The 25,249-nt window shown below is 46.0% G+C and overlaps 1 protein-coding gene across 1 annotated transcript; it reads left to right on the top strand.

The window, feature by feature from the left end:
* Positions 1-1,437: 1,437 nt before the first annotated feature.
* Positions 1,438-25,249, top strand: SPOP (speckle type BTB/POZ protein). Its single transcript, XM_061343225.1, has 10 exons — positions 1,438-1,548; positions 11,722-11,864; positions 12,325-12,446; positions 14,031-14,182; positions 14,283-14,410; positions 18,394-18,571; positions 19,016-19,071; positions 19,489-19,611; positions 23,112-23,254; positions 23,988-25,249. Exons 2-10 carry the CDS (start codon positions 11,787-11,789, stop codon positions 24,130-24,132), a joined length of 1,125 nt encoding a protein of 374 aa, XP_061199209.1. The 5' UTR covers positions 1,438-1,548; positions 11,722-11,786; the 3' UTR covers positions 24,133-25,249.

Here is a 25,249-nt window from a genome sequence, read left to right as displayed (position 1 = left end):
AGAAGGGGTTCACCTCCCTACAGCCGGTGCTGGACTGAAGCACAGCGATGTGTGCTCTGCTGAGAACCCCTCCATCTGCAGCCTAAGCGCAGCACAGGAGGGAAGGGGGGAACCTCTTTGTGCTCTCTAGAACTGGTGCTGTAACCCCCTTTTGTGCTTCGAGCCCTAGGGGGATAAAACACATCAGTGAAAATCCACTTTGTGCAGGGAACCGGAACCCCAGGGCAACGCAAAGGGCATGGAAATGGGATTCCAGGAGGGATCCATAGCCAGAATAGGAAAGCTCCACAAGAGGCGGGTGCCTGCTGCTTTGTCACCATGGGCAGCAGCTTGGAGCTGAAGCAGGCTCCAGGAGCAGGCCAGGACGTGGATGGGATGCTCGCTGGGAGACCCTGGGATGCTGGGTTAGCCATGGCGCAAGCAGCGTTCTCTGCATCAGCAGTGGGCAGATGGGGCCCCTCGAGCACGGGACCAGGCGTGGTGCTTGAGGAGCGGCATTTGTCACCGCAGATAAGGGACAAAAGGACACCCCATTGCCCATTTGAACAAGCAGAGCTGTGTGAGCACGGTGCAAACGGGTTAATGTGGTTGTGGGGCTGCAATCGTAGCAATTCACTGCAAGCCCAGGCTGAGGCTGGCAGTGGGGAAAGGCCGGTGGTGTGCTTTAAGCTCCGGAGAAGCTTCTCTATGAAATAACTTCATTTAGGTCATTAAGACCGAGTAACGATGAAAGGCTGGCTTCCTCTGGTTGCAGACCATTACAACGAGAAGAGAAGGCCGTGCATAGGTGGGATCTTAGGGCTGCCGGATAACTTGGGGTTCAGGGCACCATCTGGCCCAGCCTGCTCAGAGCAGGGTCACCTCGGAGGCCCCACAAGGGCCTTGAACACCTTCATAGGGACCATAGAACCCCTCTGGGCAAGAAGAGGAGGCTCAGGGGGCCCTGATCGCTGCCTACAGGTGCCTGGCAGGAGAATGGAGCCAGGCTCCTGCCCCAGCGCCGGGAGTGCGGGGCGGCCCCGGGCCGCGCCCCTCCTCTGCCGGCTGTGGAAACGGAGATCTTTGCCAAATAGTGAGCCAAGGCAGTTGAGGGGCTCTTTGCCAAACAGTGAGTTACAGTATCTGAGGGGCGCTTTGGCAAATAGTGAGCTATTCATCCTGAGCGGACACCCAAGCGCTCCGCGGCGCTGCCAGAATGTGACCCATCGGCGGGCGGGGCAGAACGCGCATGCTCAGCGCACGGGTGCATGTGCGGAAGCGGGGCTGGCAGGCGGCAGGGGGCGCGCGCACAGCCCGGCCGTTGGTGGGCGGGGGGGCTGTCTTGAGCATGCGCAGTGGTCACGAGCTGCGCGCTGGGGGAGGCGGTGCGGCGCGCGTGCGCGCGCGGGAGGGAGGGGGGAGAATCGGCCTCGGTCTTGCTGCTTCGTCAGCGCCGCGCATGCGCAGGAGGCTGCTGCGGGGACCTGCGGAATAATGAGCCGCTGAGTGTGCTGCGGGGGGCAACGGGCCTGGGAAGACATGCTGCCAAATAGTGAGCTGCGGCCGCTGGTGTGCTCGTAGCGGGGTTGGCCGCGGAGTGAGGCGGGGGGGGAGAGCTCGCGGCCGCCATCCCCACCCAGCGCACCTGCCCGCGCCTCGGCCTGCGAGCAGCGCCTCCGCCGCGGGAGACACCCGCTGGGCCCGAGGTAGGAGCGGCGGGGACCGCCAGGAGCTGGGGCAGGGATCGGCCCCTCTGGGCCGGGGGGGGGGGGTGAGGGAGCAGGGCCTGAGGGGAAGGAGGGGGAAAGGGCAGGGAAAAGTTGGGAGCAGGCCTGGTGCGGGGCTCGGCGGCGATCCCCAGGCAGGGGAGAGGTGGTGGGGCAGGAGCTGAGTGTGGAAACACGAGTGGGAAAAAGAGAGAAGGAGCGGAAGAGCTGAGGTGAGGAGCAGCCCAGCCGAGTGAGGGTGACAGGTTGTGGCTGTGCCGCGTTCCGGCAGCCGGAGGGAGCTTGGGCTTCGGATTAACCGGATCTCGGGTGTCTGGGAGCTCTTAGCTGTGTCTCGGGCCTGCAGTGGTGTTTAGAGGAAATGGTGCATCATCCTGCAGTCTGGAAAGGCAGAAGAATCCCCTTTCGCAGTTAGATATGCCACTGGTGCGGCTTGATGGAGTGCTAATAATTGCTAAAAGCGTTACCTTGTTTAGTGATAGATGGTATTATAAAGGTACAGTATTATTCCCGTAATATTTGTGAGGCTGCCTGTGAAACTTGGCTTTTTGTGACCAGAGTTTTTAAAGGGGAGAAAACCACAGAATATTAACGTTATTTGTTGTCCTTTTGCTCCAGCTCAGCAGCGTTAAACGTGTTTACATCTGTAGTGGTAGAGCAGCATCGTGGCATAATGAGAGGGAATACTAGTTTTGTGATTGCCTTCAGAGTTCTAAGTGGTTATGTTTGGGTTGTTTTAGTGTGAAACCCTGTGGAATTGTGTAAAAGAATTGCAGTTTTGTTTATGCTGTGTACAACAGAACTTTCTGGTTGTTAACCCCCCCCCGAATTAGTTCAGTTAACATGTAACTGGCTCGCTTCTTTTCCAGTGACGTTTTCTACCCAGATGCCAAGAGTGCTTTGGTTTCCTTGTGTCACTTGTTTTGTTGTGACCTGAAGAAAAAGCACATCTTTGTTTTCCTCACGGTAGTTTGTGGTGGATGGCTATGGAGCCCACATGAGAGCAGGAGGGCTTCGCAAGCTGTCAGCCTGTCACTATCAGTAAAGGACAGTAATACAAAACTGTACCCACCAGAAGATTGCAGTAACTACTGTCAAATCTGATACCTGGGTTCACTTGAGTATGGTTACCACTGCTGTAAAACTAATCGTGTTTCCTCCCCAGAAACTCGAGGATTTACACACAGATATGCATCACGGAGGGTGTTGCAATGGGGTTTGGTGTGGCACATGGTGAGCAGTATCCTCACTTACTGCACACAGCTCAGTGGAGTGCTTAAAAACGACTTCCTGTGTAATGGATTTGCCAATTAGCTGATGTTTTAACATGGAGAAGGTACCAGCACTGGCGACAGTATTGGCTTGGTTAGGGCTGATAAATGGTCAAAACAATTCCTCTCACCAGTCTGCTCTGTTTCCACTGAACCCAAGCAGGGTGGGGGGAAGCTTAGGGTTAATCTCTGAACTGAGACAGGCCCAGTGTTAGGTCTGCACTGTGAACCCGAGTTTGTTGCCCTGTGATTTTTCTAGTCACCAATCCAGTTTACAATAAGAGGGACTTAGCAGCTTTATTCTTGGCACACTCTTGTGTTCAGCATTTAACTCGTGGGGCTTGCCATTGCACTGTGAACTTGAAATCATCTGCTTCATTTCTTCCTGAGCATCGTTTCTGCAAGAGTGGGCAGAAAAGCTGGGACAGATACCTGTGTTTTGTACGCTCAGGAGCTGTTGCTGTGTTAGGGATTGCGTTCATAGTTCCATGCTTGGAAATACGCACTGTAATTTGGGAAAATTCCTTCTCTCCTCCCCAGCTTTGGCTCGATTTTCTGCACGATTGGAGTCTTATGTAAGATCTTGCTGTATTCCTCCAGCCTCTGACTGCTGGTGTTTCCTACTCAGCACAGAGAGGAAATACAACGACAATGTGTTGCTGCTTGATTCTCAGTTGATAAGCTGCTGCTGCATTCTGCCTTGTACTTTGTTCTTGGGAGCCCTCTTAAATAAAGCATGTGTCTCAAGCTCTAGAATCACATGAGGGTACAGGAAACTGGTGTGAGATCAAAGTATTGATACCCTTGAGGAAGCAGAGAAGCTGTTGTTTTTCAGAAGCTATATTACTGTATCAGAACTTCTTTTCTTGGTCTCGTGGCCCTTTACTAAACTCTGTAGAAGCATTTTGGAAGGAAGGAGTTGAGTAATTCTGGAATCTCTTCCTCTTTGCTGACGAGCATAGCTGAGAAGTCAAGAAAATACATAGCCCACATGAAATGTAATTTGTGGGGGTTTTGGTTGGGGCTTTCTTCTGTACAGTTTTAGGACTAAAAGGATGCAGAACCACTGACTGTGTAGCAAATGCCTGGAAAGACTGGGGAGTTCATTTTTACAGTGTGAGTAAATTCTTTGGCTGGAGGCAGGAGTTGCACTGTCGTGTTCCCTGACCTTACAACTCCCCAGATTTCTTTAAGCATCTGTAGAGTTTATAATGTCAGGACCATGGGAGGGGTTAAACACTCCAACACTGAATTCATAACTGGAATAAGATACTGTTTTAGCCATTGATACAGTAGAAGGCAGTAGGATACTGGTGACTTCAGATGCACTGGAGGAAAGAGTGTTATCATTTCCGTATTGAGATCTCAGTTCAGCTTTTCTTAGCCTGTGTTGTAGGTCTTACTCCATAGGTTATGTTGTGTGAGTGTGGACTTGAAAAACGGCTTGCCTTAGCAATGCAGCATGTACATTGTGCATTTTAAATGGGGGCTGATGTAATGCTTGGGCTGTGAATCATACACAGGAGTGTTAATGCTTTTAAAAATTGATCCAGCTTCTGGTGACAGAAATAATTGTCTGGCAAAAGAAAGATGTCTCTGCACACCTTGAAGAGATTCACCTACAGCAAAAGTCAGAATATTTGGTTTAACTATGCTGTTTTAAAAGTATTTTAAATATTAGGCATCTTGCAAGTGCAGTAATATTGCTTCTGAAAGCATGCGGAAGATTTATCTCTGAACACTTAAATTTTGTCCGTATTCAGAACCATTTTATGTCGCATCATCTGTAAAGTCATACGCTGTAGGTGGACATGAGGATACTTAAATTGCTGCCTGATAGTTTAAGGTTCTCTTAGTTAGGAGTTAACATTGAGTTCATAGCAGTACAGTGGGAACACGTGTGATGCCAGACATGGCAGTGACATCTACGCAGCATCAATCTGCTATGTGATGTTTAAAAATGGAAACTGCCTTCTGATAGCAAACACAACTTGAAGAATTATATATTTTTGAACTATGAATATGCAGGAATGGCCCTTGTCGAGGCTCACAAAATGATTTGTGGGATTTAAACAGTGACGTGTAGTTGTTCAGGTTGGTTTTATTTCCTCCTTTCCATTAAGCCTAAGTCCTTATCTTTCCCAGTAAACAGCTATCTCCCAAATGAGTCTAACATGTGAATATCTCTGTTTAGGCTGTGACAAGAACTGATATTAAGCAAAATTGCATGGGCAGAGAAGATGGTCTGGAAAAACTTAACTGATCTTGGAGCCAGACAAAGAGTTTGCTGCCAGGACTTAATCAGCTGGATAAGTCTTTTCACTTTAGAGCATGTATATTTTGAAGTGTGGCTTTAGTTACTGTTCTGCCCACATTCTTTGCTCGTCACTGCAGAAATTGTTCATAAATCAGATCATAATTGTATGTAGCAACTTTTCTCAAATAGCACTCATAGGAGGAGTTTTATTTCCTCTGCTTGGATTTGGAAGCTACTGAGGCCTCAGTTATTTTCTCTTAAAAAGAAATTGTTTTTTCATTTTAATTTTTCATTTCAAATCATGGATTTGCCTTTGTGTCTGAAAGAAAAGCTCAGCTGGCAGCCCTGGGTTTAGAGCCACGCTCATAGCAGTGAGACTGGAGTGCAGGTGGAGCCACGCAGACCAAGACCTCTGGAGCTGCTTGCTGGCAATGCAGAGAGGCTGCCTGGCTGCCTCCCAAGCGCTGCTGCTTAAGAGGCTAGAACAGACGCTCACTACAATGTTGTCAGTTAACATGGCTAGAACCATGCTTACAACTGTGTGGACTGTTACAGAATGTTGCCTATCCCCTTCTCCTTCCCCAAGATTCCGTTAGCTTATGGTGAAGACACGATACAGCATCTCCTTGGCTGCATGGAAGTCAGGCTCTTGGGTATCCTGCTCTCATAAAGCTGCCTTTGTCATTTCAAAATCCTGTTAAATGGCACCACTATATTGGTGCCTTCGTTTCCTTCAGCTGCTTTTTTTGTGTAGAAGTGTGCAGCCTCAACAAGTTGTGCTTAAAAACCACATGTATCAGTTTGCTGTATTTCTTAGAAGCACTTGTGGGCACTAGCTGAAATTCGGAGAATAGTTAGTTCGCTCCTGCATTTGAGAGAGACAAATTACTTAAGATTTCCTGTTAGACTGTGGGGGCTTTGTGCTCATTTGTTGCCCAAAGAGAACAGTGTGTCAGTGGGGGTACTGAAATCTAGAACTTCTGAAGATTGCCCATCAGATGTTGTGTTCTGCCTCACTGCCCTCTGCTCTCTAGCAAGTGAAATGGCTGTTGTTCAAATTCGATATAATACAATAATAGCAGGGAGTGCAAGGACAGGCATTACAGTAGATTATATTCAGCTATATCCTGGGAATGTGCTGCACTATCCTTGCTTTAGGTTGGCGCCAACCTTAACCAAACCTGCAAGTGTGGTAAGTCCCAGTATTAGAAAGAGTTATAACTTCTGTGAGTTTGAGTTGGCTCTTGGCTAGCAGATAATCAATATTTCTCCATAGATAATATTGCCCAGTAGCTTATTGAGCTTTGCTATTGGTGGGGAAAATAGGAGGAGGACTTGTTCAAGTGGTTTTATAAGAACAGAAGGGGGAAGAAGAAGAAAACAAAAGCAACAAGAACTGGCCACACGTCATCTCTAAATGGATTATTTGAAAGCCTAATTCCCAGAAGGATAATGGCAGAAAGTGTGTTTCAGCTCAAGCTGGGCTTGGTAATCTCTTAGAAATATTAAGGCAAGGTGGCACCTGGAATATGTGATGAGAGGACCAGCAGGTATTTGAATTAGTGGGAAGTTCATCTAAATAAAGGGCTCCAGAGGGAATTACAGTCTTGGTGGTTTGCTGGAGGTCAGCTCTGCAGTCTGTTGGCCCAGGTCCTTGGGAAGTTCTTTAGGGAAGAGCAGTGTTCATGGCGTTACCTTTCCATTTGGAAGACTTCCATGCTATGAAAGTGCACAGGGTTTACTTGTCTCAAGAAATCTGCTAAAATGGCAACTGAGCTACTTGACAAGTGACAGGTAACAATTTCCCCTACAAGTAGGAACTGGAGCTGTAAAATACTTGTTACGGTTTGCCTATGAGGGAGAATCTGAAATGAGGGAGTTCACGGTCAATAACAAACCCCTTCTCTTCAAAACCAAGCTCAGGTTTCTTACTGAAGACTGGAGTCTGCTCAAGCTCATTGTTTCTGTACTGTGTTCCAGTAACACTTTTTCTTGTGAGAGGAAAGAAATGAGCAGGAATGGACTGGCAGGAATGAAGAGCAAAGAGGTGAAAAGGAGCATTTGGAGAGAAAGGAATGAGAGCTTGCTTGCCTTTGAACATGCTTCTGACCTGAGTTATCAAATTAGGATGAAGATTAACTTCTGAGGAGAAAGAGTCTTGAGATTTAAGCTTTAAGCATCTCAGGATGTACCTCAAGAAGATTAAATATAGAAGTAGAAAGAGTTAAAGAGGCAAAGCAAACATGCGGTGACCAAAACACAAACAGTGTCTAAAACTACAAATCCAGTTTACTTTTAAGAATGTGATTACTTTTTATATTTACTGGTGTGGGTGTAATTCCAGATACTTTGGGTTATTTCTAGGTAGGGTTGGATGTGATTTAAGGGGGTACAGGTTTCTACATGTGTTCAAACACTGGAATGAGGCAGTGTTAGAAGAAGACCAAAAATCCAACTGAAGGACTGAAGAGCACAGATTCTCAGTGGAGGTTTTGTTTATAAAAGCAGAAAGTTATTTAGAGGAATTTTGGCTGCTGCTTCCCACCAACTTCCTCTCTCTTTCCTTGGGTTAGTTTTAGCTTTTGCTATTTTATCTGGTGATATCTGGGGAGGAGGATGTGCTACAGCTAAAAACTGGTGTTCCTTTTCTTCCACAATCTATGTCAGACGTGCAGTTCTCACAGCATTGATATTCTGCTGACTCTTGTCCCAGCCCTTCAGAGTTTGTACAAATTATTATTTTTGGAAGTGACCAAACTTATTTTTAATATATTCCCCCCCCCTTGTTTTGTAATGGGAAAATTGGCCTAGGAGGAAAAATAAATTAAAACCATTCCAAGAATGGAAAATCATAGAACGGTTTGGGTGGGAAAGGGCCTTAAGATCAGCCGGTTCCAACCCCTCTGCCACGGGCAGGGACACCTTCCACTAGAGCAGCTTCCTCCAAGCCCCTGTGTCCAACCTGGCCTTGAACACTGCCAGGGATGGGGCAGCCACAGCTTCTCTGGGCACCCTGTGCCAGCGCCTCAGCACCCTCACAGGGGAGAACTTCTCCCTTATCTGCAACCTGAACTTCCCCTGTTTCAGTTTGAACCCATCACCCCTTGTCCTATTGCTCCAGTCCCTGATGAAGAGCCCCTCTCCACCATCCTTGTAGCCAGAAGCTGCTCTGAGGTCTCCACACAGCTTCTCTTTCTCCAGGCTGAGCAGCCCCAGTGTTCTCAACTGGAGCCCATCCTCGTGGCCTCCTCTGGACTTGCTCCAACAGCTCCATGTCCTTTTTATGTAGAGGACACCAGAACTGCACACAATGCTCCATTTGAAGGAGGAACAGGACATGGCAGGTTCGAAAGCACACTTGTAAGGATATATTTCAGTGACCTTTTACTTCCCCTGTTCCTGTGCTTGCTGAGCAAAGCAAGAGGCAAGTTTTTCCTTACTGCTAGCTTTTGCAAAGGACACTGCTGGATATTACCTGTTTATGCCCACTGTGATTTACTACAGTGGTAAAAGTACCAGTGATGGCATTTGATGGTCAATTGCCATGTTGAGCTGTGGGTACACTGGCGTTTAACACCTCTTTTTAACCATTTTTAACTGCCTCACAAAGCATCTGTAGGAAGCTCTGACACACCAGACCAAGTGTCTTTTCCAAAGAGCAGAATAATCTTTCAAATCTCCAACCTTTGGGCCATTTGAAGAGCATAACTGGCATACAGCAATTCTATTAGCAGGCTGTCATAACCTTTATTGCCACCTACCTGGCCAAGCCATCTGGGAGGAAAGGATATGAGAGATAAAAGTGGCAGTTACTCAGAGGACATTATATAGTCTAATGTGTCTCAAGCTTATACAGTCGCCTTGCTTTTTACACCACAGAAGCTTTCTAGAGCTTCTTTGCATCTGTAAGATGATCTAGCTTGAAATTCTGTTGGATACAGAAAGGAGCTGTTAAAGTTTCAATTTGGCCATCACACGATTATCTGTTTCCTTCCCCAGCAGCCTTCTGGAGAGCAGCTCCTTGGGAGACTGGTGAAACGCAGGAATCTGGGATTAACTTTTGCCCTCCAACTTCTCAGGGTGTTCCAGCAGGCTTGGTGAATGTGCCATTGTAACACAGTTGTTGTCTCTTCTTTGCCTGGTCATTAATCCTTCATTTTCATACCATAAAGGGGAAGTGTTATCACTAAATTTCCCAATTTGTCTTCAAGAAGGCCCCTCTGGAGTCTTTCAACTGTGTAATTGCGCAGAAGTGTTAAACCACTTCTCTGATCTGTGTGTGGAGGCATTTAATTGCTTCAGTTTACTTGGAAGTAAAAGTTCTTCCTCTAGAAGAATGCTCAGTGTTGATAAACACCTTGGCTGGGACTTGGTTCCGGGCAAGAGCAGCCTTGTAACCTCACAGGCACTGGGAAGACGCGGCTTGGGCACTGATGCTGCACACAGGCCTCACCAGAGCTTTGCAGTGTCTTGAAGTGGTGGACAGTGCCCAGCACCAGTGCCCACCAAATGGGTGGTTGTGGCTTGAGGTTTAATTGACTCTGTCCAGCTCTGGGGAGCAGCGCAAGAGGGATGTGGAGCTGCTGGAGTGAGGCCAGAGGAGGCCACGGAGATGCTGCAAGGGCTGGAGCAGCTCTGCTCTGGAGCCAGGCTGAGAGAGCTGGGCTGGGGCAGCCTGGAGAAGAGAAGGCTCCTGAAGGGGAGACCTGAGAGCAGCTCCAGTGCCTAAAGGGGCTGCAGGGAACCTGGAGAGGGGCTTGGGACAAGGGATGGAGGGACAGGCTTGAACCTGCCCGAGGGGAGAATGAAATGAAGTATTATTAAAATCTGAAATGACTGAAACTAACTACAATTGTAGCAACAAACAAAACCTGATTTCACTTTATTCATTGCTCTTTCTTCTGGTCAAACTTTTTAGGCTTAGCACCTTGTTGCTTAGGTTGATGTCAGTGAGGAGTGAGCTTAAGAAACTTCATCTTCTCCCTGGCTACTTGTTCTCCTCTCATGAGTGTGTGTCCCACGTGTCTGTGCCTGTGCTATAAAACATCACTGGAACAATATAGATTAAAAATAGCTGTGAACAGAACAATGGAACGGGGGTGGGGGGGGTGGGGGGGTTGAGCAGTGCTGCTGTGAACTCCAAGGGGAAGAAAGAAGCTTGGGTCTCTCCTGCTCCTGCCCCTGGGCTAAAACCAGCAATAAGGCAGCATTCCAGCCCTGGAGAGAGGAAGTGGGTTTTGCTGCTTGTGCTGGAATTCCAGGTTTTATCTGTCTCAGAAAGACCCTGGAGACACTTCACTGTGTCTGGAGACAATGAAGCAGTGATGGTCTTGGAGACAAGACTGAATGTTGCCAATAGAAGGGCAGTTAGCTGAGTATTCAAAAGTGTCTGCCAAGTTTGGCTTAATTTGAATGACAGAGAGTGGAGGAATTGGAGTAATTTTAAGTTTCAGGTAATAAAACCTGCAGCAAGTGCCTGGAGTGCAGTTTGATGTCCCTGTCTTTTCATTCCCCTCATTCCACTTGCAGAGCACAAACTGCAAATATAAGAAGTTTGGGAAGCAGTTTGCCGTGAGAGCTCTCAGTTACCATCAGTGCTGGGCCTCTGCAGGTCACCTTCCCAAATCGTTTGCCCCTGAGCTTTGCTCCAGGAAATACATTTCTATGGAGTTAACTTGCATCTCTGCAGGGTGCTCCTCTTCTTTCTTAGCTCCTGATAGCCAGTATCTCTTCTTCAGTATTGACATGAGCTCACATGTGCTCTTTCAAAGGAAATGAAACCTAATAAACCCCCACTTCTGGTTTTTACAGTTAGCTGATGCGTGTGTGCTGGTATTGCCAGGTGCTTTGGGAAGGGGCACAGAACTCGAACGCAGCCATAGGCTGGTGTGAGCCTTGCTTGAGAGAGGTCTGGTCTGCATCCAAAAGTAGAGAAATAATTCCCAACACATTCCCTAGCAGTCTGGTTTCAGGAGATTGAAGCTGTAAGAAAACATTCTGTTGATGTGGAGTCACTGAACCTAGGGTTTCTTTTGCTGTTGAGCTTGGGTTGCATGTTGCTACCTGTGGCTCTTTCAGATTAAGAACTTCAGTTGTCAGATCTGATCTCTGATAGTCTGAGTCTCTCAGAATGAAAACAGGGGGTAAGTAGTGAGCCGGAGTGGTGGCCTCAGAGTAAAGTAGTAAATTCCAAGTCAAGTGGGAGTTTTGGACTCCTTAAAGCAAGGTGATGTGCTGGGCTTATTCCTGTAAGGAGCTGCACATTGAAGGAATGAGTGGAGGTGGTATATCCCCTCTCCAGAAAACATATGGCAACACTTGGAAATGTGTTCATATAACAACACATTTTGAAGGGGGGAGGGAGAAAGCAGGATGATGGCTTTAACGTGTGTCCCATGGGATGTAGCAGCGCTCCTGGAGGTTGGTCTGGGTTTTTCTTTATTCTCAATGGTTTTCCTTTTCTTTTCCCTCTTCCTGGGATGGACAGGGTGAAGCTCAGTTCCGGATTTCTTCTGCTGAGGGCTGAAATCCTGTTGAATCTTCAAACTGGCGATGTCAAGAGTGCCGAGTCCTCCCCCTCCGGCAGAAATGTCGAGTGGACCTGTAGCAGAAAGCTGGTGCTACACTCAGGTAAGTCCCCACTCTGCTGAGATGCTCTTGACCCAACACAATTAGAACCTTGTGGTTAAGAAGCGAATCAGAACAAGTTTTGAGTTTGGAGTTCAGAGTCTGGAAGTGTTCAAGGCCAGCTTGGACGGGGCTTGGTGCAGCCTGGTCTAGCTGAAGATGTCCCTGCTCATTGCAGGGGGGTAGCACTAGGTGAGCTTTGGAGGTCCCTTCCAACCCAGACTATTCTATAATTCTGTGATTCTCCAAGGCAACAGACTGTTGCCCTCTGCACTTGGCAAGGAGAAATTTAGAGGAGGCATTTGGAGAGGTTGGAGTGGTCCAGCTGCCTCTGTGTCTTGTGCTTGGGGGTTATTGTCATGTAAATGACTCAGTAAAACTTGAAGGTTTTGTGCTTTTTGCCCTTAAGATGGATGGGGTGAATGAACATGACCCTAAACCACCTCTTCTCCTCTGCTTTCAGATCAAGGTAGTGAAGTTTTCCTACATGTGGACCATAAACAACTTTAGCTTCTGCCGAGAAGAAATGGGTGAGGTCATCAAAAGCTCAACGTTTTCATCTGGAGCCAATGATAAACTCAAATGGTAAGGAATAGAGAGGTTCACCTTCTACAACTGTGTGAAAGAACTGTGTGTTTGGCGTTCTAAAACAGAGAAAAATCTATAAAATATATCTATAAATATGGAAGAAAATATTTGTAGGGCACAGATGGGCTCTTGCTTCCTTGACTGTACAATGTGTGCACAGAGAAGCGCTGTTGCTTCAGCATTGTGTTTGGGAACACAAAACAACTGCTGTTTGCAGTGTTTGCTAATGGAAACCTTCAGCACTAATGGAAACCCATAGCTGGAAGGGAGATCACATCCTGCCTTGAAGCTGAGACATGCTGTGGAGGATTAGTAATGTCTTAATTTGGGGGGTTTTTTGGAGTGAGCTCTATGAGGCAATGTGAGTCCACAGCCAGTGTGTTCAAGCTCTGTTTCAGCCTCCCACTTTCAGTCCCTAATACCCTGTGTTGTTAGAAAGGTAATTTTTGCCTGCACTCTAAATCCTGCAATAGAAGACTGTTGCTACTGTATGACCTTCCTCTTTGTGGCAGCTTTTTGGGGATTTGGAGACTTAACATAGAGGTGATGGAAGTGACAATGTTCTGTAACTCCTTCTGCCCTGTTTTTGCCCTTTCCCTTTCCTTTAAAACTTTCCTTACCTTCCTTGAGTTCCCTTTGAGTAATTCCCAGTAACTCAGAGTAGACTTTGTTCGGAATGTGCATCTACTGTGGGTCTTGGCTGACCTGGGAGATCCATAGACACCCAGTTCCTTATTTTATCCCTTGTTGATATTAAGTGTGTTAACATTTATCTTTAAACCTCCTTAGGACAGATTGCAGCAAATCAGACGCTAAATAATAGTGTCTGTGATACAGTTTGTGTTCCCTTCCTTTGGGTGGCAGCCCTGTGCTTTCTTTGGGCTGCTCTTTGCTATTACATTACGTTACCTTTGCAACCTTTGCAGGGCAGAGCTCAGTCAGTGTCTAGATCTTTCTGCTTTTTTGTCATTATGTCTTTGAGCTGTTAGTCATTTGGCCTAGATCTTGCTTTTGGTAAGATTCTGTGGCAAGTTTCAGGTCATGGAAGTGCTTATATGAGTTAAGTCTCTTCCTGCACTTACAACATTTTCTTCACACAGGAGTAGTTTTTTCTTTCTTGCCCTCGTATGATGGTGTTTGAGAAACCACGAGCCTTCCAGAACCCCATTTCTCCTTTCAGTTGCTTCCTGTGGAATTTTTACCAAGCATTTCTCTGGATTTGTTGCACTTCCTCAGAGCCATTGCTTCCGTTCAACCATTTCTTTCACTTTCCTTTTGTGAAAATTGTCATCCCGGGTTCTTTTCAGTAATTTAAACCCCTTCCTCTTTTCCCCCTGTGTTTTGTTGCTTTGCCCATAATTCCTGTCTGTATACTATTACCTGTCGTGGAGATGTAGCATGAGTCTGAGTGCAGCGCGCAGTTCCACTCTATTTACCCATCTATCGTTTCAGTGTGTCTGTTAAACAGAACTGATTTTTGTACATTTGATGATGAAAACTCCACAGTGGCCTTTCTCTGTATGCTGGGAATGACCTGCCAGACCTGGCCCTGGCATCTGACTCAGATCCCTGCTTTTACAGGTGTTTACGTGTGAACCCCAAAGGCTTGGATGAAGAAAGTAAAGATTATCTATCCCTCTATCTGCTGCTGGTGAGCTGTCCAAAAAGTGAAGTTCGAGCCAAGTTCAAATTCTCCATCCTGAATGCTAAAGGAGAGGAGACAAAAGCAATGGGTGGGTAAAAACTCATGTCTTGTCTGCTGGGGTCAGGTTGGTGTTAGCTGTTTGATGAGGCGAGGCTCAGCTGGTGTCTGAAGCACCGTCTCTCTTTCAGAGAGCCAGCGAGCGTATCGATTTGTACAAGGCAAGGACTGGGGATTCAAGAAATTCATTAGAAGAGACTTTCTTTTGGATGAGGCCAATGGACTTCTTCCAGATGACAAACTCACTCTCTTCTGTGAGGTAAGTCTTGCTGTGCCGCTGAAAGAGCAGCATTTCCATTAGCTGGAGGTAGATGTGACCTGATTTTTTCATCCTTGCTTTTACAGAGTCAGAGGTGTCAGGAGAAATCCTGCCTGGTTTTATGGCACTTAGGTTTTATTTGGGTATGTGTGTGGCAGTGTGTGTGCTTCCTGTCTCTGCTTCTGGGTGTGATTCATGGCGATTCACTCCCATGCATTTGTGTGTTACTTTAGATTTGTCTTTTACCTGGGATGATGATAGGAATGAAGCGTGTTTGATTATCATTTCACTTGTGGTTTAGTGTTATCATCCATCTGTTTCTATTGTTTAAGTTGAAACTCACTTGGGATAATAACCAGCACTAGCTCTGTGGTGGCAACTGGCCTGCCTATTACTTGCCTGCTGAATAAAGAAATTCTTCCCTCAGTGTGCTTATGGAGCCAACAACAAGAAAAACAGAAGAAAAAGGAATTTTATAGGAACCACTACTTTCTCTTCATTGTGTCTGTATTTTTCTCTCAACTGCTTACAGAATGATGATTTCAATAGCACTAATTTCAGACAAAGATGCAGTTACTTCTGCAGCTAGATGTTTTAAGTTTTAAATGAGCAAATTGAAACTCTCCAGGGTCTGCAGTGCTTCTGCTGCTGCTTTCACTTCTATTGGCTTTTTAGCTGCAGAATACCTCCTGTAGCTGTGATTTTTGCCAGAAGACAGGTAGAACGAGTTGTTCTCTCTTTGGATCTCTTGCAGTGTTGTTTTTTATGGGAGTCCTTCTTTTGCTGTGTATTCTGTCAAGAGTGAAGGAAATGCTTCAGAGCTGTTCAGTAGTTGGGTTTTTTTAGGAGGTTTTTCTACCTTGGGTTTGTTGTTTGGGTTTTATTTTCACTTTTGCTTGGCCACCATAGACATTCACATATTTAACTTCTAAAGGATCACTAGCAAAAATAGTTACTGTCATGGAGAAGGCCCTTTCTTTAACACTTGATCCTGCCCCTTTCCTTTGCTCTCGTGAGACCCCACTTACAGCACTGGGTGCAGTTCTGGTGTCCTTAACATAAGAAGGACATGGAACTGTTGGAGCAAGTCCAGAAGAAGCCATGAGGGTGCTTGGGGCTGGAGCAGCTCCTTTATGGAGCCAAGCTGAGAACATTGGGGCTGTTTAGCCTGGTAGAAGAGAAGCTGTGTGGAGACCTCAGAGCAGCTTCCAGTGTCTGAAGGGGCTTACAAGGATGCTGGAGAGGGGCTCTTCATCAGGGACTGCAGTGACAGGACAAGGAGTGATGGGTTAAAACTGAAACAGGGGAAGTTCAGGTTAGATCGGAGGCAGAAGCTCTTCCCTGTGAGGGTGCTGAGGCGCTGGCACAGGGTGCCCAGAGAAGCTGTGGCTGCCCCATCCCTGGCAGTGCTCAAGGCCAGGTTGGACACAGGGGCTTGGAGCAAGCTGCTCCAGTGGAAGGGGTCCCTGCCCATGGCAGGGGTTGAAACTGGATGAGCTTTAAGGTCCCTTCAACCCAAACGTTTCTATGATTCTGTGAATATGGGAGGAGGACAGTGTCTTGGCTCCCATCTCTGTAGGTCTGGCAAATGCTCTTTCCTCCATGATGAAAGAACCAGAAAACTCCCAATTGTGGAGTGAATCTCCAAAATGAATGTCTGAGAAGGGAATTTGCATGGTTCAGTGCAGCTAAACCTGAGCTCCACCAGTAGTCTTGGCAACTGGTAATTCCAGTCACTTCATTCTTCACTGAGCTACTCCTTTGAAAAGCTTCAGCTCGGTGGTTTTGTTTGTTCTGGATGAAGAGAGAACTTGCTGCTGCCTTCACTTGGCCTTGACGTCTTCTGTTTTCTCTTTCAGTTCGTTCTCCACTCGAGCATGTAAGAAATCTGAAGTTTAGTCATATCAGAGGGAAGGTTTTGCTGTCTGGAAACAGTTTGGCAACAGCTTTCACCAGCTTCCTCTTGGGGCTTTATTCCCCCACTCTTTCTTTCTATTTTTTACTTCTCCTTCCTGAGCCTACAAGTCTCCTTGCATGTAAACCAATGTGCCATATGCTCTCCTAATGCTTCCCTGCTGGCCACAGGTGCCAAGTGATGCTGCTCACATCTGTACTTTCAGCAAGCGTGTTTTGCATGTAGAAACTCTCCAAGGAGTTAACAATACTTGATGTTTGTTAGGTGGGGATGTGTTGGGAGTGTTCTGGAGACCAGAAGGTTGTCTCTGCTGCACCTTGTCATTGCATTATTAAAGGAAAAAGGTCTTTTCCTCTCTGCTCATGTCTGGTGCTGAGCACAGATGATGTCTTGCTGCAGATGCCATTAGGGCAGAGAATGATGTGTCTTGTCAAGTGTTTCACATCTGACCTCACTTAGTTGTCAGTTGGGGGATTTCTCAACTGCTGTTTTGCAGGTGGGGTTGACTGTTCAAATCCCAACTGCATCACTCTTTGCTCTTTCAGTTCTCTTCAACATCATAGGCAAATATCCTGGTAAAGCTCCACAAAGAATGGTGTTCTCAAAGTGACAGTAATAGCTCTCTTCTGAGCTCGGTAGCATTGCTGCCCTTGCTGAGATGTTGAAATCACCTTGAGCAAAACCTTCCCTGTTTTTACCCCTAAGGCTGATCACCACTTGGAATCTCTCAACTCCTTATGTAAAAGGCCATGTAATAGATTTTCATGTGAGTAATTGACTTTCTGTCATCTATGGAGAGGTTTATTTGTTCATTTGAGACACAGGTAGCAAGTGGGTTTTTGGCTGGTCTGTAATCACTACTGAATTCCAGCAAGGGATCTACAGCTTGGAATTCCTTTGAATGAATCTGATCGGTTTTCAGCCATCGAGTCCATGTTGCTGGTCTGGATGGCACAGGGGAAGACCAGAATGTAGCTGTCAAATCCATGAAGGAAGAATATTAGTTTCCTCGTATTTGGCAGGGGGTTGGAGCTGGGTGATCTTTAAGGTCTCTTCCAATCAAAACCAGTCTGGGATTCAGCTCTGGCTGACCATTGGTGTCCTTTGGCAAACAGCATCTGATACAGGTTTGGGTTTGGGTGTTTAACTGTGGCTGCCCTCAGAAACCCACTGGAGGTTTGTCAGGAGCTGGGGTCTGTGCTGTTAGCAGGCTTCTTTCCTCAGGAGATACTTCTGTCATCTCACTTCATCATTTCCCCTTTTACATAACTGTGAAGCTTGTTTTACTGACCCTTGTTCTTCTTTGGCCATTGGTTATTAATAGAAGTGAAATTTAACTTGGACTTAACAGCAAATCCAGGAAAGAGTCTTGCGTAGCTCCCCTGTCAGTCACCTTCTTCCTTTCCTCTTTGTTAGAGGAGGGTAGTGTCAGTCACTCTGATGTCTCCTAACTGGAGTCTGCTGTAGGTTATGATTTACCCTGTGTTTAACCAGAATGGTTTAGTGCTCAACTGGCTTTTAACGCTTCCCTTTGTGAAGGTTCCTCATCAGCCAGCATGGATGGTCCCTGCCTAACCCTGTGTGCTTTAGAGCAGGTGATAAGGAATCTGCCTTCCCCAAACTTCCAGATTACTTGACACAGAGCTGCTTTTCTTTAGCTTACTGTTTCTTCTAAAGGGTATTTGACAATGTGATGGAAGGAATTGAGAACCAGAAGCAGTAAGAGGGGTCAGACACTGCCCTGCATACACGTGTGGATGCAGTGCTTGGTTATAGAAGCTCTGTGTATGCTTCATTTTCATTTGTCCTGCTGTCTATATTGCATTATTGATTGGGGAGGGTTTAAGAGTGTTGATGGAAGGAAAAAACTAGGTCAGGTGTCATGTCTGTAAAGGCAGAAAAATAAGGTTTCACTTCCATAGGATACCATCTAATAAAGTAAGGATGAAGTTGCATAGACGTGCTGGTAGTTTTCACCTGCCCTGGAAACAAAAGCTTCCTGTAGGGAGATCAGTTGTCACAGCATGTGTTTGAGATTTGGGGTCGTTTGCTCTCCTTCCCCCTCCAGGTGAGCGTGGTGCAGGACTCTGTCAACATCTCTGGCCAGAACACCATGAACATGGTGAAGGTGCCCGAGTGCCGCTTGGCAGATGAGCTGGGAGGACTCTGGGAGAACTCGCGCTTCACTGACTGCTGCCTGTGCGTGGCAGGCCAGGAGTTCCAGGCTCACAAAGCCATACTGGCAGGTTGGTATTGAACTGGAGGGCTCTTTGTGGGCTAGGAGACAACGACCTGATGGCAAATGGCTGTTTCTGAGTTGCTTCACCTTTAAAGGAGGCTTCTGCAGCTCTTTTAACTGCAGAGCTGTAGTACAAGACAGCTGTGAACAGGTGGAGAAGAAATACATACTCCATTTTTATTTGCCTGTCTCCCTCTATGAGGAGAACGGGAAGAGGATTCTGTTGTGGCTGTAGTGTACTGTAATGTATTCCTAAAGCATTTGTGAGGAGCAGTTAGCACGTTTCCAGAGGAAACTCAAAAAACATTCCTTACCACCCATGTGCCCTTCAGCCTTGGTTGAAAGGACTTCCATACTCGGTTTGAAGCTACATCAGCCACTTTACTGGATGTCAAACCCTGAACTTGTGTACCACTTGTATCTAACTGGGGTTTCTGTTCCTCACCTCTAGCACGTTCCCCGGTCTTCAGCGCCATGTTTGAACATGAGATGGAAGAGAGTAAAAAGGTGAGTTGAAGGAAGGAGAACTTTGCCTAGGTGAATAGCTCTGTAGTCAGCTGTTAGCATCACTGGTCCCATCTGACCTAGGTAGGGTTTGTGACTGTTGTCATCTTTTAACTGGTTTTCTCACATTAGATGCAGGTCTCTGCTTCAGCTGTCCTCAAGGGAGGAAGAAAGAGATCGAGAGGCACTTGTTGCCTTTGTGACTCATGGGGAAAGAGTCTGGGTGGGATAGGGAGAAGGAGAGAATGTGAAATACAACTTAAAGAGTTTTTCTTGCTCCATCCACATGATTTCCTTCTTCTCTGTCAATTAGTATGCATTCTAAATTGTTGGGTATTTCTGAATGCTGAAGGAGCTTGGGTGGAAGGAAGCCTTTTGCTTCTTGTCAGGATCTTAATAAGTTTCCTTGTCCTGCTACAGAATCGCGTTGAAATCAATGATGTGGAGCCTGAAGTCTTTAAGGAAATGATGTGCTTTATTTACACGGGGAAGGCACCAAATCTGGACAAAATGGCTGATGACTTGCTGGCAGCTGCTGACAAGGTATGGTTGGGACTTAGGGGTGTGCAGAGAACCAGGAATGACACATGCCTTGCTTTACAGAGTGCTCCTTGGTTGTTGCTTATAGGTGAACCTGGATGTAGTATAAGATAGGCTATATATATATGATACCTACAGCTGTATAGATATATATCTTAACATACAAGAATCAGGAATTTCTGTCTCTGTTGCTCATTGTTAAGCATTTTCTTGAGATTTCAGACGTGTCTGTATTCAGCATGACCTAGCATAAGAGCTGGGGATGAGAAGAAAATGACACTGTGAGCCTGGTGGTACCTTTTTAGGGTGATTATTACCAAATCTCCAACGTAGTGTTCTGTTTTGGCAAACAGGGCGTGCTTCTCCTTCTGCTCTGCCTGGTAGCTGCACCTTCAAGAGATGCTCTAAAGCGATGGATAGCCAAGAGTGGGAAGGTGTTGTTTCTTTTCTTCTTGCAGTGGCAGTCCCTGCTGTTGATGGCGAGAAGGGGTGCACTGGAGGAAGCCCTGCTGCCTAACCCAGCTGTGGTCTTGCAGGGTCCCTGCAAGGGAGGTGTTGGGGATGGTCTGACTGGAAGGCGGCTAGTAGTCCCCATGTAGCAGTGCTGTGGCCTTGCCAGCCAGGCAGCTGCTGCTTCCTTCCCTTTGCAGCCCCAAGGACAGAAGAGTGCTCTGCTGGCCAGTGAGCTGTCTTAACCACTGGAAATTCTTAATATATAACCAAAACTGTATTTCCTTTTTCTTTTTTTTTTTTTTTTCTCTTAAAAGTGAACTTAGTGCTGGTGAAAGATGCCAGTTTGACAGCACTGGAGACTAAAGTCCTGACTTTATCCATGGAACAGGTTCAGCACGGGTAGCAGCAGTGCAAGATTCTCCACACTGCCCTGCCAATGTGCCTCAACTCTGACCTGGAGGGACCACCTCTAGGGGTGAGACCGTAGTTCAGTCTCCATGCTTCTTCAGTCCTTGGATTCTCTTGTGGGTGCCAGTTAGGGTGGTGGATTCTAAGATGTGGATGCATGTAACCTTGTTCCACGCAACCACCACATGGCCATCAAATTCCCTGTCACTGCGGACCTGGGCTTCATCAACAATGCTGATTTGAGAGGTGAAATGCTCCATATGCCATGATTAGGCCACTGCAACTAGAGTAAAAGTGGGAAGTAATGCAAGGAGATTCTCTGCTTGATTATAATCATTGCCACATATTTTAGTCAATATTTAAAGAGTATTGATTGAGAGCTCACATCTTTAACTGAGATATGTGGAAGTAAGAAGCAGTACATTAAGGACAGAGTAGGCTTTAACTTTCAGTTCCTTGGCTTTTAATGTAGGGTGTTGGTTTTTTCCCCTTTTAAACTCATTGGGTGTCTTTTAAAAGCAGAAATAAACCCTCTTTGATGAAAGCACATAAACCATCTCATACTTGCTCAAGTATTCAACAGCTTCTTCCGAGTTCCTCCTGTCTCTTGGGGAAAAGATGTAATTAGACTAAAACCAAAACAAGGCACATCTCCTCAGCCCAGGAGATACTATTTCAGCCTCTTGGGTAAGCACGCTATTAGGTAGGGTGTTCTTTTAAAGTGTAATTAAGAAAGGAGGGAGTTTGGGTACCTGAGAGACCAGAATGGCAACTTCTGCCCAACTGTGTAATTAGAATCTGAGCTATTTGTAGTGAAAATTGACATAAAAGTTGTACATGCGTGGAGGAGAATATTCAGTTGACAAAAGGAATGCTTTTACCTTTGTTTGCTGCTGGTTTGAGCTACTGACAGACAATAATAGAAACTCATGGCTTGCCCCTCATTTGAAACTGGTTTAGTTACTGAAACAGATGAAGCAAGGAAATTTGATTTGCCTTCTGGGATGTTCTGAGGGATAAAACTGTCCTGGTTATGAGTGCCATGCCTCAATTGAAGCACTTGTTATCATGGAGTCTTAAGTGGAAAAACTGTTTCTGTCATCTAAATTTAGGCATCTAAATTTAATCCAGATGGGATGAAAATCTCAATTAGAATATAAAATCAATGTCTAGTAATAGCCCTCATCAGAGGGCAGCGCTCCCAGCATCAGGCGAATGAGCTTGGTGCCAGCTCTCTGGTCAGATTGACAGAGCAGTCTTTACAAATCCAGGATCTCTTCCAACTGTGGCCTCGCATCCTGAAGAATGTCACCCCAGAGTTGTCCAGGGAAGCCTCATAAACACTATGAAGGATGCTCTCAAATGCAGTTCTCTGTCACATACATAAATCTGAAAGATTTTTTTTATGATATAGAAATGTCACTCAATTTGAAATCATAACCTGAAGTCTTAACTGTGCTTAATCTTTAGGACAACTTCTGTGGTGCTAATGTCATAACTCATGTAAGAACTGCATTAGAATTGACTACTCTCTAGTGCCTGTGAAATGCAATCATAGGATCTAGACTATTCAGAATTACTCAGAAATACTCTTGTTTCTTTCCTCCAGAGAGCTGCAAACCCCAGAATCAGCTCACACATGCCAAGAGTGTCACAAGTTTCTAGCAGTTCCCAGCTATGATGTTCCACAAGACTGAGGTTTGGGGCTTGGGTTTGAGTTCTTGATAACAAGTGACTTAGCAGCTTTCTAAGTGCTGCCCTTTTTGAAGGCTGCCCAAGACCACTGTGTTGCTTTTGAAACTCTTGGCATGTTTTAATCCTGATTGAAGTGCTGCAGCAAGTAGAGTGTGGAATTTATTGGGCAGCACTCTTCTTCTGAGCATATCCTTTGAATTTCCCAAAGCACTGACATGGCCCAACCCTGTGGATCTGAAAAATCTCGAGGCAAGTGCACAGTTGGAGGGTAAAAACTCTTAGATGGAGAATGTGAAGTTAGAACAGAGCTTTTGCCAAGGCATTACAGACAGGCTGTGATGTTTTGCTTCCAGCTGGACAGCTACAAGAAATCAGGGGTGTTTATCATTGCAGTATTAAACTAGTAGCATGTGCTTGAGCAAGGCTGACCTTAATGTGCAGGTCATTAATGGCAAAGATATTGAGTGAAAACTGCCTAAACATCCCTGGAACAGCTATGGAGCATTCACTGTCAGATAGGTCTTCCCATTGAACCTGAGTAGTACTGTCATGCAGTAGTAGAGTTAAAGATTTGCCTTTAGCGTTCTGTGCCTTGTAGTAACTGAGATAGTAAGTATTACAGGTGACCTGAAACTCTCATTTCAAAGCATGAACACAGCACCACTAAGCGTGTAACACAAGGAGGCCGGGCTGAGTTATGGTGGGTATGTTTCCTCTCCATTGCTTTCCTCAGGGTGGGTGCATCATGATTCTGCTCTTTATCTCTTTTTTTCGCTGTCACTATTTTCTTTGAGTACAGTGCAGGTTTATATAGCAAAGCACATTGCTCTGCTCAGCATAATAGAGTAGTTCAGTACTGAAGGGTGAAGGAGCACGAGTAAAGCTTCACATCAGGCCTGATTAAGTGTGTTCTGCTTTGTAACTGTACCATGGCTTGTATTTTGCAGTATGCTCTAGAACGTCTGAAGGTGATGTGTGAGGACGCCCTGTGCAGTAACCTGTCTGTGGAAAACGCAGCTGAGATCCTCATTCTAGCTGACCTACATAGTGCTGATCAACTGAAAACTCAAGCTGTGGACTTCATTAACTAGTGAGTTTACTTGTGGTCCAGGATGCAGTAAATCTAGAGGAAAGTGTTTATTAGCAATAGGGTTCACAACCTGGGGACCATCGCATGCAGGGGAGATTCTCCTCTATTATTTCTCTTTGATAGTTCCCCATTGTGGTCCTGCATTTATCTGCCATCTCAGAAGTGGCATTGCCCTAAAGGCAAATTAGTCTTGTCCTGCTGGGACTGTTCAGAGTGTACAGCAGGACTGTTTTTGTGAGTCATTATGGATCTCTTCCTAAGATCACAAGCAGTTTTAGGTAATAGAATATCGGGTAGTTCCTGATGTTGAGGGACTACTTGCAACTTACAATAGAAAGACCCTTTTCAGTAGGTGTAAAATAGCTACCAACTACTTTGATGTCTGGAAACGTTTTTAATCTCATTTGTCAGTTCATGCAGCTTTTCTCAGTGCTTTAAAATACTCCTGTGCTGAGTTGTCGGGGTGGATGAGCGTTGTGTTCCTGCTGTCCTCCACCTGGGATCATGTATGTTGGAGCTTTTCATCCTGCAGTTGAAGGCCTTTTCAGCACAGAGCTGTGCCAGCAGAGCCAGAGCTTACAGTCCTCCACAAAAGCTATCTAACATACACACAGAGTGACTCTAAACCAATGCCCTAAAAATGGGAGGTTTCTCAGGCAGGCGGAAAGGATCTATTTAGTGAATCCTTCTTATCCCCAGGTGCTAACTTAGATCTCTTCTCTCTTCTTCCTAGTCATGCTTCTGACGTCATGGAGACATCAGGCTGGAAGTCTATGGTAGTGTCACATCCCCATTTGGTGGCTGAGGCATATCGCTCTCTGGCCTCTGCACAGTGTCCCTTTCTGGGACCCCCACGTAAGCGACTGAAGCAATCCTAAAGTCGTCTTTGTCACACCACCCCATGTTTTTCTGGAAGCAGCATCATCCGTTGCTGCTGTAACCTTGACCACCAGGTAGACAGCGAAATCTGTGGAGCTTTTACTCTGTTGTTGGGGGGAAGAGACTGCTTCGTGACACCCAGACTTTTTAAAACAGCACCAAGTAACTTGGGGAGAGGGGGGAGGGTGGGCCTGGGGCTCTGGGGCTGTTCAACCTAATGAATCCCTGTCGCTGCATCGTCTGTGTGTTCCCTTCGACTTGGCTGAGTCAATTAAGTCCAGGGTCTGGTTTAGGCACCAACCCAAGTCGGGATAACCCAGCAGAGGTCCTGGGCAAAACAACGTCTCTGCACAGAACAAATGGTCAGATGCCTGGAGCAAGAGGACATTTTAGCTTTGGAGAGCATTGGAGGGTCAAAAAGAATTCCCAGGGGGGTTCTGGGAAGGAAAGACCTGATGGGAGCTCCAGTAGTATTTATATCAAAACAAAAGAGAATTTAAGTCCTTCCAGCTGAGCTAAAACCGGGACATTTGTCTAACTCCTTATTGCCATCCAGCAACAAGAAGATCAGTTTCTCTGTTAGTAGCACTTGTATGTTAACTGCAAAAAACAAAAGCCAAGAACCCCCCCTTTATAAAATGACAGGTTGAAGTGCAAGGGGACAGTGAAGGGCTGTGTGTTCTGGAGAAGGGAGAGCCTGAAGGCAGCCTTTGAGCAAGGCTGGGTTGGAAAGGACTCTAGAAACTCCTGGCTGCGGAGCGTGCTGTCTGACGAGAACAACGGTTCCTGGTTTTAGATATTGTGGGAAATGTTTTTGGCATTTTTCCCTGCTTTATTTCCCCCCTCCCCTCCCCCCTTTTTTTTATACAAAAAAGGACAAAAAAGGAGAAAAAAAAAAAGATAAATTTTATTGTTGATGAACGCTGCGTCGAGAGTCCCTGTCCTGAGTTGCTACATGATTCTTAACAACTGTTTGTACCTGACTTGCTGACTGTATCGGAGCCAGTCCTGTTCCTTTCTATTAGTCACTCTTCTTACAGGGAAGAACTTTCAAAATAGCTGGTAACTTTTTTTTTGTTTTTTCTTTTGGAAAATATAAATAATGACTATTTTGTA

This window comes from Neopsephotus bourkii, unplaced genomic scaffold, assembly GCF_033783945.1.
Source record: "Neopsephotus bourkii isolate Nb327-2 ecotype Australia unplaced genomic scaffold, CSIRO-AGI_Nbou_v1 NB_1821, whole genome shotgun sequence".
In the NCBI taxonomy this organism is placed as follows: domain Eukaryota; kingdom Metazoa; phylum Chordata; class Aves; order Psittaciformes; family Psittacidae; genus Neopsephotus; species Neopsephotus bourkii.
The sequence above is the reverse complement of the archived record's forward strand: the minus strand, read 5'-3'. Positions and strand labels throughout refer to the sequence as shown.

What these genes read in the sequence shown, in the direction of transcription:
- SPOP (XM_061343225.1), top strand. Translation starts at nt 11,787, where the DNA reads ATGTCAAGAGTGCCGAGTCCTCCCCCTCCGGCAGAAATGTCGAGTGGA. An exon ending in AGAGGAGACAAAAGCAATGG is followed by an intron (nt 14,183 to 14,282) that starts GTGGGTAAAAAC and finishes TCTCTCTTTCAG; the next exon opens with AGAGCCAGCGAGCGTATCGA. An exon ending in TGCTGGCAGCTGCTGACAAG is followed by an intron (nt 19,612 to 23,111) that starts GTATGGTTGGGA and finishes TGTATTTTGCAG; the next exon opens with TATGCTCTAGAACGTCTGAA.